This window comes from Protopterus annectens, chromosome 6.part0, assembly GCF_019279795.1.
Source record: "Protopterus annectens isolate FY-2018-M chromosome 6.part0, PAN1.0, whole genome shotgun sequence".
Taxonomy (NCBI): Eukaryota; Metazoa; Chordata; order Ceratodontiformes; family Protopteridae; genus Protopterus; species Protopterus annectens.
In genome coordinates, this window is record NC_056737.1 from 1,130,338,976 (window position 1) to 1,130,353,815 (window position 14,840).

General features: G+C 39.2%; 1 protein-coding gene across 1 annotated transcript in view; it reads left to right on the forward strand.

Moving 5' to 3' along the window:
* Nucleotides 1–14,840, forward strand: part of BAZ2B (bromodomain adjacent to zinc finger domain 2B) — a 3,835,724-nt gene that overhangs the window by 942,891 nt on the left and 2,877,993 nt on the right. Inside the window, exon 5 of the mRNA XM_044074749.1 lies at nucleotides 9,927–10,064. Coding sequence (XP_043930684.1) covers nucleotides 9,929–10,064 — 136 coding nt within the window. The 5' untranslated portion in view covers nucleotides 9,927–9,928. The remainder of the gene's footprint in view (nucleotides 1–9,926; nucleotides 10,065–14,840) is intronic.

The window sequence follows — 14,840 nt, forward strand, 5'->3', positions numbered from 1 at the left end:
AATCCTGTACCCTCTGAAAGGGACTCCAGAGCACTAGATAGGTGGGGGAAGAAGGTTTACACCTCAGCTACTCTAGCTATGAGAGCACTAAATTGTCAGTTTCAAATGCTTAAATACTAGCAATTCCTAATGTCTCAAATAGAACAAAAGATGGGCACGCACCCTCAACAGTCTGAATTCAAGGAAATGCAGGATCTGTTGCATGCAGCTGAACAGGTGGGCAAACATACTTTACAATGTGGTTTTGATGCCTTGGAAGCTTCCTCTAGAGCAGCTGTTACTGGGTCTGTTATACGTAGGCATGCTTGGTTAAAGGAACAATCTCTGCCTGATCATGTTAAAGCAAAGTTACTAGATGCACCCTTACAGCAGGATGTCTTATTTGGGGTTAAAACAGAGGAGGTTTTAAAGAAAATGGAGGATAAGGCAAAATCTATGCAGACGGTCAAAGATTTCTTACAGGTACAGCCCCCACGCTTCAGCAGAAATCGGCCAACAAAAAATTGGTCCTTTCCAGCTTCTGACAGACCACAGAGGGGTAAATACAGGCGCCCAAGGGGCAGAGTACAAGCACAAATCCCTTACAAACCTCGCCAATGGGGCACTGCAACATAGAAGGGAGGAGAAGACAGGTCCCAAACTACTAGAAGGCAAACACAATGACTTAAACTTCAAACTGCCAAGCAAAACTCTCTTGGCAGCTCCCTTGGGAGGAAAATTAGCACTTTTTGTAGACAACTGGCGCATCGTCACAAAGGACAAATGGGTCCTAGACATTATCTCACAAGGATACAGATTCCATTTCCACACCTTGCCAAGGAAAAAAGGAATGCCAAACCTGCCACAAAATCAATGGGCAGAGGCACAAAAACAAATTACAGCTCTCATGGACATGAGAGCCATTCAACTGGTACCTACACAGGAGCAAGGCCAAGGATTTTACTCAGGGCTCTTTGTAGTCCCCAGAAAGGACAATGCTTGGAGACCCATTCTGGACCTTTCAATTTTAAACACCTTCTTGCTAGTACCCAAATTCAAGATGCTAACACTACAGCAGCTTCTTCCCATGTTGGGCAAGAAAGCTTGGCTAGTAACGTTGGACCTCAAGGAGGCATACCTGCATGTCCCTATCAGACAAAATTGCAGAGGATACCTCCATTTCATTGCAGGTTCAACCCATTACCAATTCTCTGCACTGCCCTTTGGCTTATCTACTGCGCCCAGGGTTTTCCCCCCTTTTCCCTAATTCCAAGACTCATACAGAAAGCAAAATCGTTGGGTTGCAAAATGATCCTCATTGCCCCATACTGGCCTCGACAAATATGGTTCCCCTTCCTACGCCTCCACCTTCTGGATCAACTGTGGATCCTGGACCCGGTTCCAGATCTTCTGATTCACCAATCAGGTGGGTTGCACCAATCCCTTCAAACTCTCCAGCTCACAGATTGGTTGCTCCACTTCCAACCTTAGCCAGGCTTTCCAAGATCTCCCCAGCAATCTGTGATGTTATTGTTTCCTCACATAAGTCTACTACGAGGAAAACGTATGCTAGTAAATGGAAATGCTTTTCTTACTGGGCAGAATCTAGAAATTTGGATCCTTTCTCAGCCCCAATCCATGAGATTCTTGAATTTCTAACACAGCTTTTTCAGTCTGGTGCGGCTTCCTCTACCATTAGAGTACAACTAGCTGCCATTTCTTATTTTCATATTGGTGTGCTTAATTCTAGCATAATCTCTCATAAGCTCTGCAAAGCCTTTATGAAAGGAGCATCTCTTCTTAGACCCTCAGTTAGAGATCCTTCCCCTCCTTGGGATCTCAGTTTAGCTTTAGCCTCCTTAATTTTGCCTCCTTTTGAACTGGCAGCATCATGCTCTTTAAAATTTCTTTCTTGGAATACACTTTTTCTGGTTGCTATTACTTCAGCTAGACGTGTCTCAGAACTTCAAGCACTATGTGTTTGTCCTCCTTACTTGGTGTTCCATAAGGGCAGAGTTTCTCTGAGGATCAATCCGTCCTTTATTCCTATAGTCTGCTCAGAGAACAATTTAAATCAATCCATAGATCTCCCAGTTTTCTTTCCTAATCACAGCAACAAGGCAGAATACAAGCTCCACCAATTGGATGTACACAGACAATTGCATTTATACCTCCATAGAACTAAGAAAGTCAGACCAGTTATTTCTTTCTCATGCTTTCAACAAACTAGGCCTTCCAATTTCCAAAGTGACCTTATCCAGGTGGTTATCCGATACTATTGCCTTTATTTATTAGTTACAAAATAAAGAGCTACCAGCTAAACCAAAAGGTCATTCTACTAGAGCATTAGCCACCTCTGTAGCATTTCAGTCTAGGTTGCCCATAGACTCAGTCTGTGCAGCTGCCACTTGGGCAAACCCCCACACTTTTATCTCTCATTAAAATGTAGATATGGTCTCCCGGAGCAGAGCTTCCTTTGGTTCTGCTGTTCTGAAGAGTTTGTTCCAATGAGCCACCTGGGATTTTAGGTGCTAGGGATGCTGTCCCAAACAGCAAGAACAAAGGCGAGATAGACAACTTATCATAAAGAAGTTATGTACCTACCATAACGTTCCATGTTAGTTGTCTTCATCTCGCCTTCCTTCTTGCATCCCTCCCTCCCTCCTTCCCCCTTCCTAGAGGATTGTGAGGAGTTCCCTTTTGTTTTTTACTGGCTTAGCATCTTTTATTATTTCACTTGCCAGGTAAATCTATAACTCTTTCCTTGTGTAGGTGTATTGGACAACCAGTTTTATTAACTGGTTACTCTACTAATGTCTAGTGTGCGCTATCACAAACGAGATCTGGGTAGCTGATGCTGGGCATTCTGAGATAAGGGGTAGCCTCGAGCCAGTAAATAACACTCGAGCTATAGAAGATGGCCGAGTCGGAGCCGAGGATCGGCTCCAAACCCAAACAGCAAGAAGGAAGGCGAGATGAAGACAACTAACTTGGAACATTATGGTAGGTACATAACTTCTTTTTCTGGTATAGCAGTGTGTTCTTTTCCCTACTCACAAAACTGTGCTGCCTCATTTGGCCAAGTGGCTGTGTGTATGTAAACAATGTGTGAAGGAAGGAAAAGCATTAGATTTTATTTTATAGATTGATTTTCAGTTTATTTTATGGACTTAACTTCCATATTGCTAATGGTATTTCAGTAAAGGATAGCCATTAAAGAAACTGACCGGCATTCACCTGTGAGGTTTTCAGAAAAGAAGTGGAAGACGATTTGTGAGTTCTTTATTAGAACAGTTGGCAGTGGGGTTTTCTATGCGCTAAATATACTACTTGGTCAATATGTTGTAGAATAAAGTATGATGGCCGTCCGTCCTTAATTGCAGCCAAATATATTGGGGTAGATCATACTGATTGAAAAGGTATGAGATGTAAAGGTGAATATGACATTTTACAAACTGAAGCCGTTTTTTCAACTTGTGAACTTGTGAAGTTGTGAGGAACCATGGTGCCAGCAATCAGTTTTCTCCTGAACATTTTTTGTAGCTTTGAAGATGTGAGGAACATTATATATTCTATATTTCCTTAAATTGTTTTACCTAGTCTTCTTGAAAATTGGTCTTAAATTTCAAAGTTTTTTCTTTTGATATTCTGATTTGCAGACCAGGACTAATGTGTTTGTGAAATTATTAATTAGAAGATGTTTACCATGTTAGTAATCCTGTGTGGGCATTTCTGTCTGAAAGCGTACTTGAGTGCACTGGGAACTGTAGAGTAACTTGAATGAGCGTTACCCTTCTGTAGGGGTATTCCTTCTGTAGTGTACCTATTGTAGACAAGTCACTCAGTTCCAGCTGTTCTTTAACAACTGCTTTTAAGACTGTATTAAGCTATTTTCCCCATTTGTCTCTCTTTGTCCAGGAGTGGATGAAGGAATAACTTTGATTTAGGCTACTGAATTATTTAAAGACAAATAATCTTGGCGTGTACTCATGGAAAAATAAGATGCAAGGAGAATAACCTGACAGTTGGGGTTGAAATACTGGCTTTTTTAGCAATTTCTTTTTGGTTCTAATGGATTGAATTTCCCATGTGCCATTCTAAGAGCAGCTGAGAACCTGCCTTTAAAAGTGTGGCTTTATTTATGTAGCACACCTTCAGTCATTACTAAAGATATGTGTTTGTCTTAATTAAAAATGAAAACAGTTTGTTTTGTTACTCATATGCATTCACGTTAATCACACATTCTGTCAGTGTCACTGGCACAACAGGTAGCACAGTCACCTTTTGTGCAGAAGGATGTGGGTTCTATTTCCATGCCAGGACAATAGATTACTAAAACTGCAGTGGAGCATAAGGGGATCGTATTCTCCTGAGTGTGCTTCTCTTTGGATGAGACATTAAATTGAGACCCCATCTACTTGAGTTGGTGGTAGCTCAGGTGAATGTAAAAGATCCCGTGACCCTTGTCAAAAAAGAGTAGGGGTCCTTTATTTATATACAAAAAATAACTCTCATTTACAAAATAATTATATGTTTACAAATATTTATATATGTACATATGTATAACTATACAAATTTGTTTACACATATTCAAACCTTTTTATAATCATGCTAAATTTTCATCCCTATTAGACCCCCATTCCTTTTTCCATAACCACCATCTGATTTTACTTAATGTTATTGCTAAAATCCATTTGCCATTAAACATAATTTCATTTATTCTTTCATTCCACAAAACTCGTATAACCTAAAATAACTTTTTGTCTATTCTTTTAACCTATTCTTTACTTCTATTCTTATAATATCCATATTTAATCATATCCATGTTTATTTTGTCTACTTCTTTTATATCTTCAAAGTAATCTTTACATAGTTTTCCCCATACCGTTTTACTTTTCAAAAGCAGATGTTCCATCATTATTTTTTCTCAACAATGTAAACTTATTCTTTCACTTTTCTTTTCATGTGGCATATTTCCTTTTACTGGAAATGTATGTATTACCAGTCTCCACAAAAAGTCTTGACATTCTACTTTCTGACTACATGATTTGCTTCTCATTTTTATAGTTTAAATTTTTTTGTCTGTTAGATTTTCTCATGGTTTTACATAGTTATATTTTATCATTACATTCTTATACCATACTTTTCAATCTTTTTTCTATCATCAATTTTTATTTTCCACAAAAATGTTTTTCTTGGTAATATTGTATTTCTTCATTTAGATAATGTTTCTCTTTTTTACCATACCCCCAAGTGTATCATACTTATTTATACAATTGAACTACTAATCTCTCATCTTTTTCATTTATCTACTTTATACAAATTTAATGAAGCAGCATATACCACTGGGTTAATTAACCCTAAACCTCCTGCTCGTTTATTTACATACAAAACTCTTTTTACTGGGTTTAATCTAGAACCCCATATAAATGAAAAAAACTATCTACAATAATTCCTTTTCAAATACTGTTGGTAGCATAAATACACTTAAGTATGCTGTTTTCCCATCAGTACTGAATTTATCAAATAAGCTTTTTTTTCTGAATGATAATTTATATGTTCTTCAGAAAAGACAGGTTTGTTTTATTTCTTCTGTTTTTTTTTCCATTGAATTCTACTTGCATCTTTATTCCCAAAAGTGTATACCTTGCACAGAAATGCTACATCACCTAAACCTTTACTTTTCTCTCTTTATTTTTTTTTTCCTTTATTTAAAGCCATCCTTATGCCTAGACACTCATTTGGGCAAACTATTACTTCTTTTATCCAAATTTTTTTTTTAAATTATAATGTCATCTGCATGTGTTAACAGAACTGGAATTCTTAACCCTTCAGGTATTGTATACCTTGCCGCCTTCATTTTGTAATTTATTTCACATACTGTCACATTCATAACTAATGCAAAGAGTATACAGCTCATGAGACATACCTGTCTTACACCACTCTTCATGTGTACCTCTTGGCTTAACCGGCCATTTACAACTATTTTTACCTTACTATTAGTATATGCTGACATACATAATTTCTTAACTTTCTCAATTATATTCTTTAATTGTTACCCATACAATTTCATGTCTAGTTGTGTCAAATGGGCTTATTAAGGTCTCTTGTCATGGTTTTCGCTTCTTCTTTTCTGTTCATAACGTCATCCACAATTTATTTAACTATCATGTATAATACTTGACAACTATTCCCCTTTATACTGTATATGATATCTTCCATGATATTTTCCATTTTAGTTTCAAATCTCTTTTGTATTGTTTTTGTAAAGATATTATAATCATTATTCATTACTTTAGGTCTCAATTTTTTAATTGTCTTCTGTCTTCCTTCTTCCATATGAATATAAGTATTCCATTACATAATTCTTTGTATATACAACAATTTTTTATTCTTTGTAACTACAACTGGAGAGGCTGCAAAAATACCTCACAAAGAGGATCTTTAGGCCTTAAACACTTGTCCTATATGGATAGACTAAAAAAAAACTCCCAACTATTCTCTGTCTCATATCGCCTACTTAGAGGCGATCTCTGCTTGACTTACAAAGCCATGTCTGACCCAGCTCTGTTAGAAATGCTGCATCTAAAGAAATCCCAGTCCCTCCACACTACATGCTCCAGAAACTTCAACCTCCTTACCACAAACAACAGAACAAGCTGGAGGGACAGGTTCATAACCTACAGGCTGCCCATGCTATAGAGTAGACTTCCCATACATGTCAAGTGGAGCGCCTCACTGGCCCTCTTCAAGAAAAATCTTTATGAGTGGATGGGAAATAGAAAATTCACCCCAGTGATCACTCCAGTGGCTCTACTTGACAGAGGCACTAGGAACTAAGGTTAGGTGGCACGATGCCAGGGTAATCCTATGGGGTAGGCTTGTAAAGGCTCCAGGGCCATTAGCCTAGTACACACTTATGAACCTATATGAAACTTTCATTTAACTGTTCATTCAGAATCTTTAAAAGATATGTATATATTGTTGTCAATCCCTTGATTTTTTTCTGTACATTTCTTACCCTATTCCATCTGGGCCTGCAGCTGAATCTGTATTTACTTGTCCTAATACTTGATCTAGCTCATTTAAAAAAATCTCTTTCCAACTCTTTACTTTTTCTCTTAACTTTTTTACTTTCCATGTTTTTCCACTACCTTCTTTTTTTTCTTAAAACATTTATTGTACTTACTGTACTGCACTATTTGTAATCTTTTCCTGAGTTATTTCTATTTCTCCTTTTTCAGTTTTCATTTCTCTTATTACACTACCATCTTCCTTTACTAATCTGCTTAAGTAACTTAATACTTCTTCTCTTTTTCCTTGTAAAAAATATCTTTGCATAACAATTCTTGTATTTTTTCTTGATTTCTTTCATATAATTCTTATTCTTTGTCATGTGCTTTCTATCATTGTTATAAATCTTCCAATGCATTGTTGTATGTCGTTTTATATTTTTCTTCACTACTTTTTCTCATCATATGAAAAACATTGTTAATATTTTTCCTTAAATATCTTCCACTGTTTAGACCAATTTTTATACAAATTTCTTAGTAATATGATCTTTCCATAATTGTATTACTAATCTCTTTCCTTCTTCATTCCATACTTTCTCATTTGTTTTTATTTCTTTGCCTACTTTTGTATATTCTTGTTTTCTTTCATCTCCAGCCATATTGCAAGTTGATCAGAAAATCCTGTTTAAGCTACCTCCCCTTCTCCTATAACTTAAACCTTCTGATACAGTAAAATAATTTATTTGTTCTATACATACTTCTTTTGTAAGTCCATGAATTTTTGTCCCAAAGTTTTAACTTGCCACATTTTATAAATTCTAACACTTTTCTTGTATAATTTCCTTTCTTTTTTACACTTGTCTGTTAAATCACAATGATAATCTTCTGTTATTATAATAATCGTGTTTATCACTAGACAGTCTAAAATCTGATGAAATAAGATTTCCCTTTCTTTATAATTAGTATAAATATATGTTATAATTCTATACATTTGTCCACTCTGTTTTAAATCTACAGTGATTGATTTCCCATTTTTGCTAAAGTTACGTCTCATATTCTTGCTGTATTTCTACAGAATATGGCTATTCCAAATGTTTCTCATTTCCAAATTCCAGTTCCTTCCCATAGTTTATCTGTAGTCTTTCTTGATTTGTTACAAATCTTGTGCCTTCTAATAAAATTGCATCTAGATCACATGTATTACACCTCTCCAAAATTCATGCTTTTACTATATTTTTAATACTATTCACATTTACAGAAAACACTCTGAAAATTTTCATTTTCCCTTAGTTTCATGGTTTCACATAGCTAATTACTAAACAAGCTTTCTTAATAGACCATTTTAAGTCTAACCAATTTCATTCCCAAAGGTAAGAATCAAACACTGTATCTTGTGTCTGTGAGTCAAACACATTAACCATTATACCAAGCCTCAGGTCTTTTTCATCCATTTCCTTCATTTTTTTTCGTTTGCACATATCCCTTTAAAGGTTCTTTTTCTGTCTTTTACCTATTTACTGATACAATTCTTTTTTTTTCTTTTACTACCTCCCAATTTATGTCTTCATCAGTTATTCTGGCACCTTCTATGTCTTTATTTTTTCTCATCTATAGATGTTTCTTCTATTTCTAATTCAAAAATCTCTACTGTTCATTTTCTTCTCTTTTTTTCTTTTTCCTTATTCTTATTTTCATTTTTGAAGTCCATCTGTAAATGCCCCATTTTGTTACATTTATAAAATCTCAGTTCATATTTTTACACGATGTCCCATTTCCCCACAAATATAACGTTTTGCTTTGTCACAGTTACTTATCAAATGTCCTTTTCTACAAAAAAAAAAAAATGTTTTGGGTTATTCCCAGTATTTTACAACACCCTTATTCCCCTCCACATATATCATGCTTGGCATATGCATAATTTTTTTCTCTTTCTGTTTTTAACTGTTACAGTCCCATCAACTAGTCAGTAAACCCCCTTTTGTCATAAACTTTTGCAATATCTTTTTTTGTTTCCCTGTTAAATGCTTTTATCACATAAAGATTCCATGGGTTTCAGTCAAAACGGTTTCAAATATAATATCACAAAATGCCTCTATTTTAATAAGAATAAATGCTCTTACCTCATTTGTTCTTACACCCAAATAAACAAATTGTCCCACACTTCATACCTGTCCATTTCTTTGTCTTCTTTACTTCTTATCCTTACTACATACTTCTGTTTTTCTTTTTCTTCTGGCCTTTTTTTTGCTACTCCACTTTTGCCTTCTTTAACTTTCTCTGCATATATTTTCCTTTTCCATCTTACCACAATTATTCAGGATTTTGTCTGCATCCTCCTTTTGTATTTTCTCCATAATGTCCCCCCAGGAAACATCACCTTCATTTTCTGGCTCATGCTGCACCACTATTTCTTTAATAAGTCATCCTGCAACCCTCTCGACTGGAGGGTTGTAGTTATACATTCATCATTTGCTGACTTATCTCCATCAAAATGTTTGTTTTTTTTTAAAACATTTCCTCAGAACCCTGCACACATTATTTGGTCGCAAACTTTTCTTTCTCCTTCATTTCTTTCACTACACCATCATCTCCTTCTCTCTCCATCTTGCCTCCCTGTTTCTCCGGGCCACTTCTGCGCCTGGAACAGAAAGAGGAAGTGCTTCCACAAAATGGGTCCTACAGCGATGACAAGTAGGAGAAGTTCTCCAATGCCCTGGACAAATTTCCCCTAGTAGTATAAATACCACCTAAGGTCTCCCCTGAAAAGAGACTGTTAACCTAGTGGGACTAACTTAGACTAGAAAGAGTAAATAAAATGAATAAAATGCTGTACCGGAACTTCTGCTTAAGCTAAGTGATTGGTTTTGAAGTATTGATTATTCCGTAACTTGTTAAATTTAAGAATATTATTTGGTATTCTTTATTTTGCTGTAGATATGGAGTCTGGGGAACATTTGACATCGTCATCGTCATCATCTACACCCTCTGCTTCTTCCACATCTACTGCAGCAACATCCAGAAGTAGCCTTTCCACTGGTTCTGCAGTTCTTGGCTCTCCACTTGCGTCTTGTGGTAATGATACAGTACTGTTTTAAACTTGCTTAGAGTTAGATGTTTGTATTTTTAAAGATTTGATTCCAATAGATGTGAGATTAAAATGTTTATCAATTTTGAGAAGACAAAAAAAATCAATGTTTCTCAGTACATTTGCAAAGCGTTGCATCTGTAACAATATTCAGTTCACAGTGCTTTGTTTCTTCATGCCACATCTTGTTGCTGCTTTCTAGAGGAAACCGGTATCTCTCTGCTACTCAAGTGACGGATAAAATCTAGTATCATGGTGGATAAGTCACTATATTCAATCAGAAAATAAGTTAATGTAGCTTATTTGATATTTCTAACAGTTTCTGTACAACAGTTGCAGTTTTGAAATTTGCTTCCATTTCATCTTCCCCACCTTCTTTCTCCTTCGCTACTTTCCTTCTAAAGGTTAATGTGAAGTTGTTCTATCTCGCCGTTCATTCTTTACTGATGGGTTCAGAGCCAATCCCAGAGTCGGCCAACTGCAAAGCTCGAGGTCTTCAAATAGCTCGAGGCCACGTCCCTGTCCCATTATGCACCTAGAGTTACCTCAGATCTAGTTTCCCGCTGCAATAGATCGCAGGTTCTGCATTAGCTTGGACCAGTAAAACTGTTTTCTTAATATTATTATTTACTTACATTTAGATAGCTAGATAGTTTAAATAGTTTAGTTAGTTTTATAAAGCTCGTACAGCTTTCTAGTGTGTGTTACTGCATTTTAGTCCCTTCCCTTAGTGTGATTTAAGAATTTCCTAGTTGACCTTTTGTTTTAGGCCTAGTTTAAAATATTTCTCTAATTAATAGTGTGTGTTTAGTCGGTGACCTTTTGTCACATTTTTGATAAATAGTTAGATAGTGTGTAGTTCTTGCTGTGTGGTGTTTAGCCTTGAGTTTTTTCAGAAAAAGGCTTGAATTTATTATTACTATTACAGTTTTTGTAATTAACAATAATTTTGTCTGACTTAGATAGTTCTTACAATATGTAGACAGTGTTGTATCTTATAGCAGCTATCTCCCTTTTTTCTGCATAGTCTGCTTATGTTGTATGTTTAAACAGTTTGTGGTGACAGTAAAGGCTTTTCCTGTCATTTTCATATTTACATTTCTGTGTGTGTGTGTGTGTGTGTGTGTGTGTGTGTGTGTGTGTGTGTGTGTGTGTGTGACTTAACCTGATTTTATTAAGGCTTTTTTGTGGATAATTACTGTTAGGATTTTTTGTGGTAACAGTAATTTTTCTCTCAGATTTTCAATGGCTGACCAAAATAAGCACCCCAAGTCTGGTTTTAAAAAGTGCCCAAAGTGTGGCCAAAAAATGCCTGTAACAGACAGCCTTGTTAATTGTGTGAACTGTCTAGGAGCCCTGCATTTGCAGGATAGCTGTGCTATATGCTATTCCTTCTCCTCAAGGGTCCTACAGGAAAGGAAAAGAAAACGTATTGACAGAGGGTTGTTGAAACTGTCGTTTCAAGATGCTTTGAGCAACCAAGATGGATCCAGCAAAGTCCCTCACGGTCTCCTAAGACTTCAGGCTCAAAAAAAAAATCAAAGAAATTTTTGACTTCGGCTCTACTGCCATCGGAACCGACAGTCTTTACCTTTCGGAGCCAGTCCCCAGTCTTGGAACCAGTGTTGGAAGCTCCTAAGAGCCCGTTACTACAGTCGGTACCAACTTCAGTGTGCGCTTCTCGGTCCTCTATCAGCCTTTCAGATCTGATGTGGATCGTGTGGTGCAGAAGCTTTTATCTGCACCGGCCTTGGCAAAAATTTTATCGGCTTTGACCCAGATGGCTTCGGAGCCGAAGACCCTTGCACCAGCTCAAACTATTCCTCCTCCGAGCCATGCTGGTCCTTCGGAGCAGGAGGAGTCAGACCTGTTGATAGTGAAACCCTCAGAGCCGACGCCTGCTCCAGTGTCTTCGGCTCTGTGTACTCTAACGTCCTCAGTGCCGATCGAGGACTCTAGGAGCCGACACTCTCTGGTCGGTTCCAGGGATGATAGTCGGACCGACTTGTCTGTTCCGACTGTGCGTCTCAGGGCTTCAGCTCAGATGAGCTCGGCGCCTACCTCTGGTTCGGATCCCACTGTCTCGATGCTGGGGGGTATTGATGGTTTCTTCGGATCCGTCGGTTCTCTTGCATCGGAGCAGAGGTGCTTTCGATGCCTTGAAGAGAGTCATGTCTCCTAAGACATCCTCAACTTCAGGTCTGGCTTCCTCCTCCCCTAAAGAGCCTGTGTCTGCTACTGCCTCACACATCCTGACAAAGTGTAGAGACCCAGAGCCTCAGGAAGCCCCATTGGGTGGCTCTTGCTCTTCCGAGACCTCACCAGAAGCTCCCACTGATGAGGTTCCCAGGAAGAGATTGTGTAAGAGGAAACATCTAGACTCCCTTTAGGAGTCTCTAACATTGGATACTGACTTAGATGAGTCAGAAGGGTCCCCACGGTCCCCCTCTGAAGATATCTCATTCGCTGAGATACTTGAAATCCTTAGGTAGAGGGGTGACTGGCAGTCCAAAAGCCTTACTGAGGATGAAACGGTTCTCCTTAAGGCTTTCGGGTCTCAGCCCTCCCCCTCTTGGGTGGCTCTGCTCTTCGATGAGCTGATGCAGCTGATCTCATGAAGGGTGTGGGAGTCTCCGGATACTATAGAGCCTGTCCCTAGAAGGCGTAATAAGTTCATTTCCTCCCCCCTTGACAAATCGTTCTTAACAAAAGGTGTTCCAGTTGATGCCATGGTGGTGGGCAACCGCCAAAAAGGAAATGTCTGCGACTTCCTCATCTGTCCATCCTCCTAACAGAGACTCCAGGATCATGGATAGATACGGGAAGTGCATATTTAGTTCAGCGACTTTTGCTCTTTGTTCGCTCAACTATTTAACCCATTCTACCATGTTACAAAGAGATCTCCTTAAAGAGCTAGGAGATGGTCTTTAGGGTACAGTAGCTGCAGGAACTACCAACAAAGTTGCCGCCCAGCTTGCTACCCTTAATTCTATAGTAAACTCATTCATGCACCGCTTCTCATATGCAGCTGATGGAACGAGTAGGGCAGCGGGTACAGGAGTTGCTCTTAGGAGACACTCCTGGATGTGCTTGTGTTCCTTCGCGGAGTCCTTCAAGTCATCCTTCGTTAATAGTCCCTTTGATGGCTCGTCCCTTTTCGGGCCTAAAGTGAAGAAAACCTTAACCAGTTGTGAACAGAACGGAAAGACACTGTCTGCCGTCGGGTCCATTTTTCCACCCCTACCCTAAGGGTCAAATGGGAGGAAAAATGTGGTTCCGAAAAGCCCAAGGAGCCTTCCAGGACACACGTGATGAACCCCCCTCCAGACGCAGAGGAGGGGGCAATAATGGAAGACGCTGCCCTCGTGGGAGAGGGGGTCCACAACACCAGAGCGACAGAGATCACTTCTTTGGGAAGTCCTACCAGCACTCCTGAAAGGAGGCCCGACTGTCCTGCTCTGCAGGCAGTCAGGGGTCGCTTATCTTTGTATCCAGATGCCTGGCTCAACAGTTGGGTAGAAATTATCATTTCCAGAGGCTACTTCATCGCGTTCGCACACCTCCTCCACCCATAAGAAAAATCCCGGACGTTCCACCCAGTTATGGGGAACAGGCAACAATAGAGGTCCAAACATTGCTAAGAAAAAGTCATCCAACCAGTCCCAGCAGACCAGACAGGATCCGGAACTTACCCAAGATTTTTTTTGGTTCCAAAAAAGACGGGGGACTGGAGACCCATATTGGACCTCAGCAGACTGAACAAATATGTAAAGAAAGAGAAGTTCCAGATGGTCACGCTTCAGTTTATACTTCCCTTCTTAGGGAAAGACAATTGGATGTGCTCAATAGATCTCAAGGATGTGTACTACCACATAAAAATGGCCAGGCCATCCAGGGATCATCTGCGCTTCCGGCTGGGAGCTAATCATTACCAGTTTCGAGCGCTGCCCTTTGGTCTCACTACAGCCCCCAGAGTGTTCACCAAATGCATGGCAGTGGTCATGGCTTACCTGAGGTGTCTAGGATTCCAGGTGTTTCCGTACCTAGACGATTGGCTCCTTGCCGCCACCACCAGGCATCAGCTCATTCAGGCCAGGGAGTCCACTCTATCACTCTGAAATCAACTGGGCATTACAATCAACTCAGAAGAATCTGCCTTGTCGCCATCGCAGCATATCATTTTTATTGGGGCAGAGCTAGACACCACCACCACCACCACACTAAGGCTTCCTATAGAAAGACTCCTTTTTCTTCTTCAGCATGTCAGCGTTCTGATATCCAAAGACAGAGCACCAGCATCAGAAGTTCTGAAATTATTAGGCATGATGGCAGCAGCAATTTTAGCCGTACCACTAGCTCTTATGCACATGCAGATACTCCAATGGCTGTTGTTCACTCAATGGTCTTACCAAGAGCTCCCCATGTCTCATACAATAATGATCACAAATTTCTGCAGAAAGGATCTTCAATGGTGGTTGACCTCACTTCATGTCACGATAGGATGCCCATTTGTGCTACCCCCTCCAGCGGCCACAGTCACCACGGTTGCTTCCCTGATAGGGTGGGGTGGGGGGCATTTTCAGGGAAAGACGGCCCAAGCCACATGGACTGATCAAGAGACACATCTGCTTATCAGTGACCTGGAGATGAGAGCAGTACTTTTGGCATTGCAGTACTTTTAGGACTCTCTTCCTCTGGGTACAATTGCATTTCAAACAGACAACATGTCTGTGGTCTGGTATTTGAACAAACAAGGAGGAACC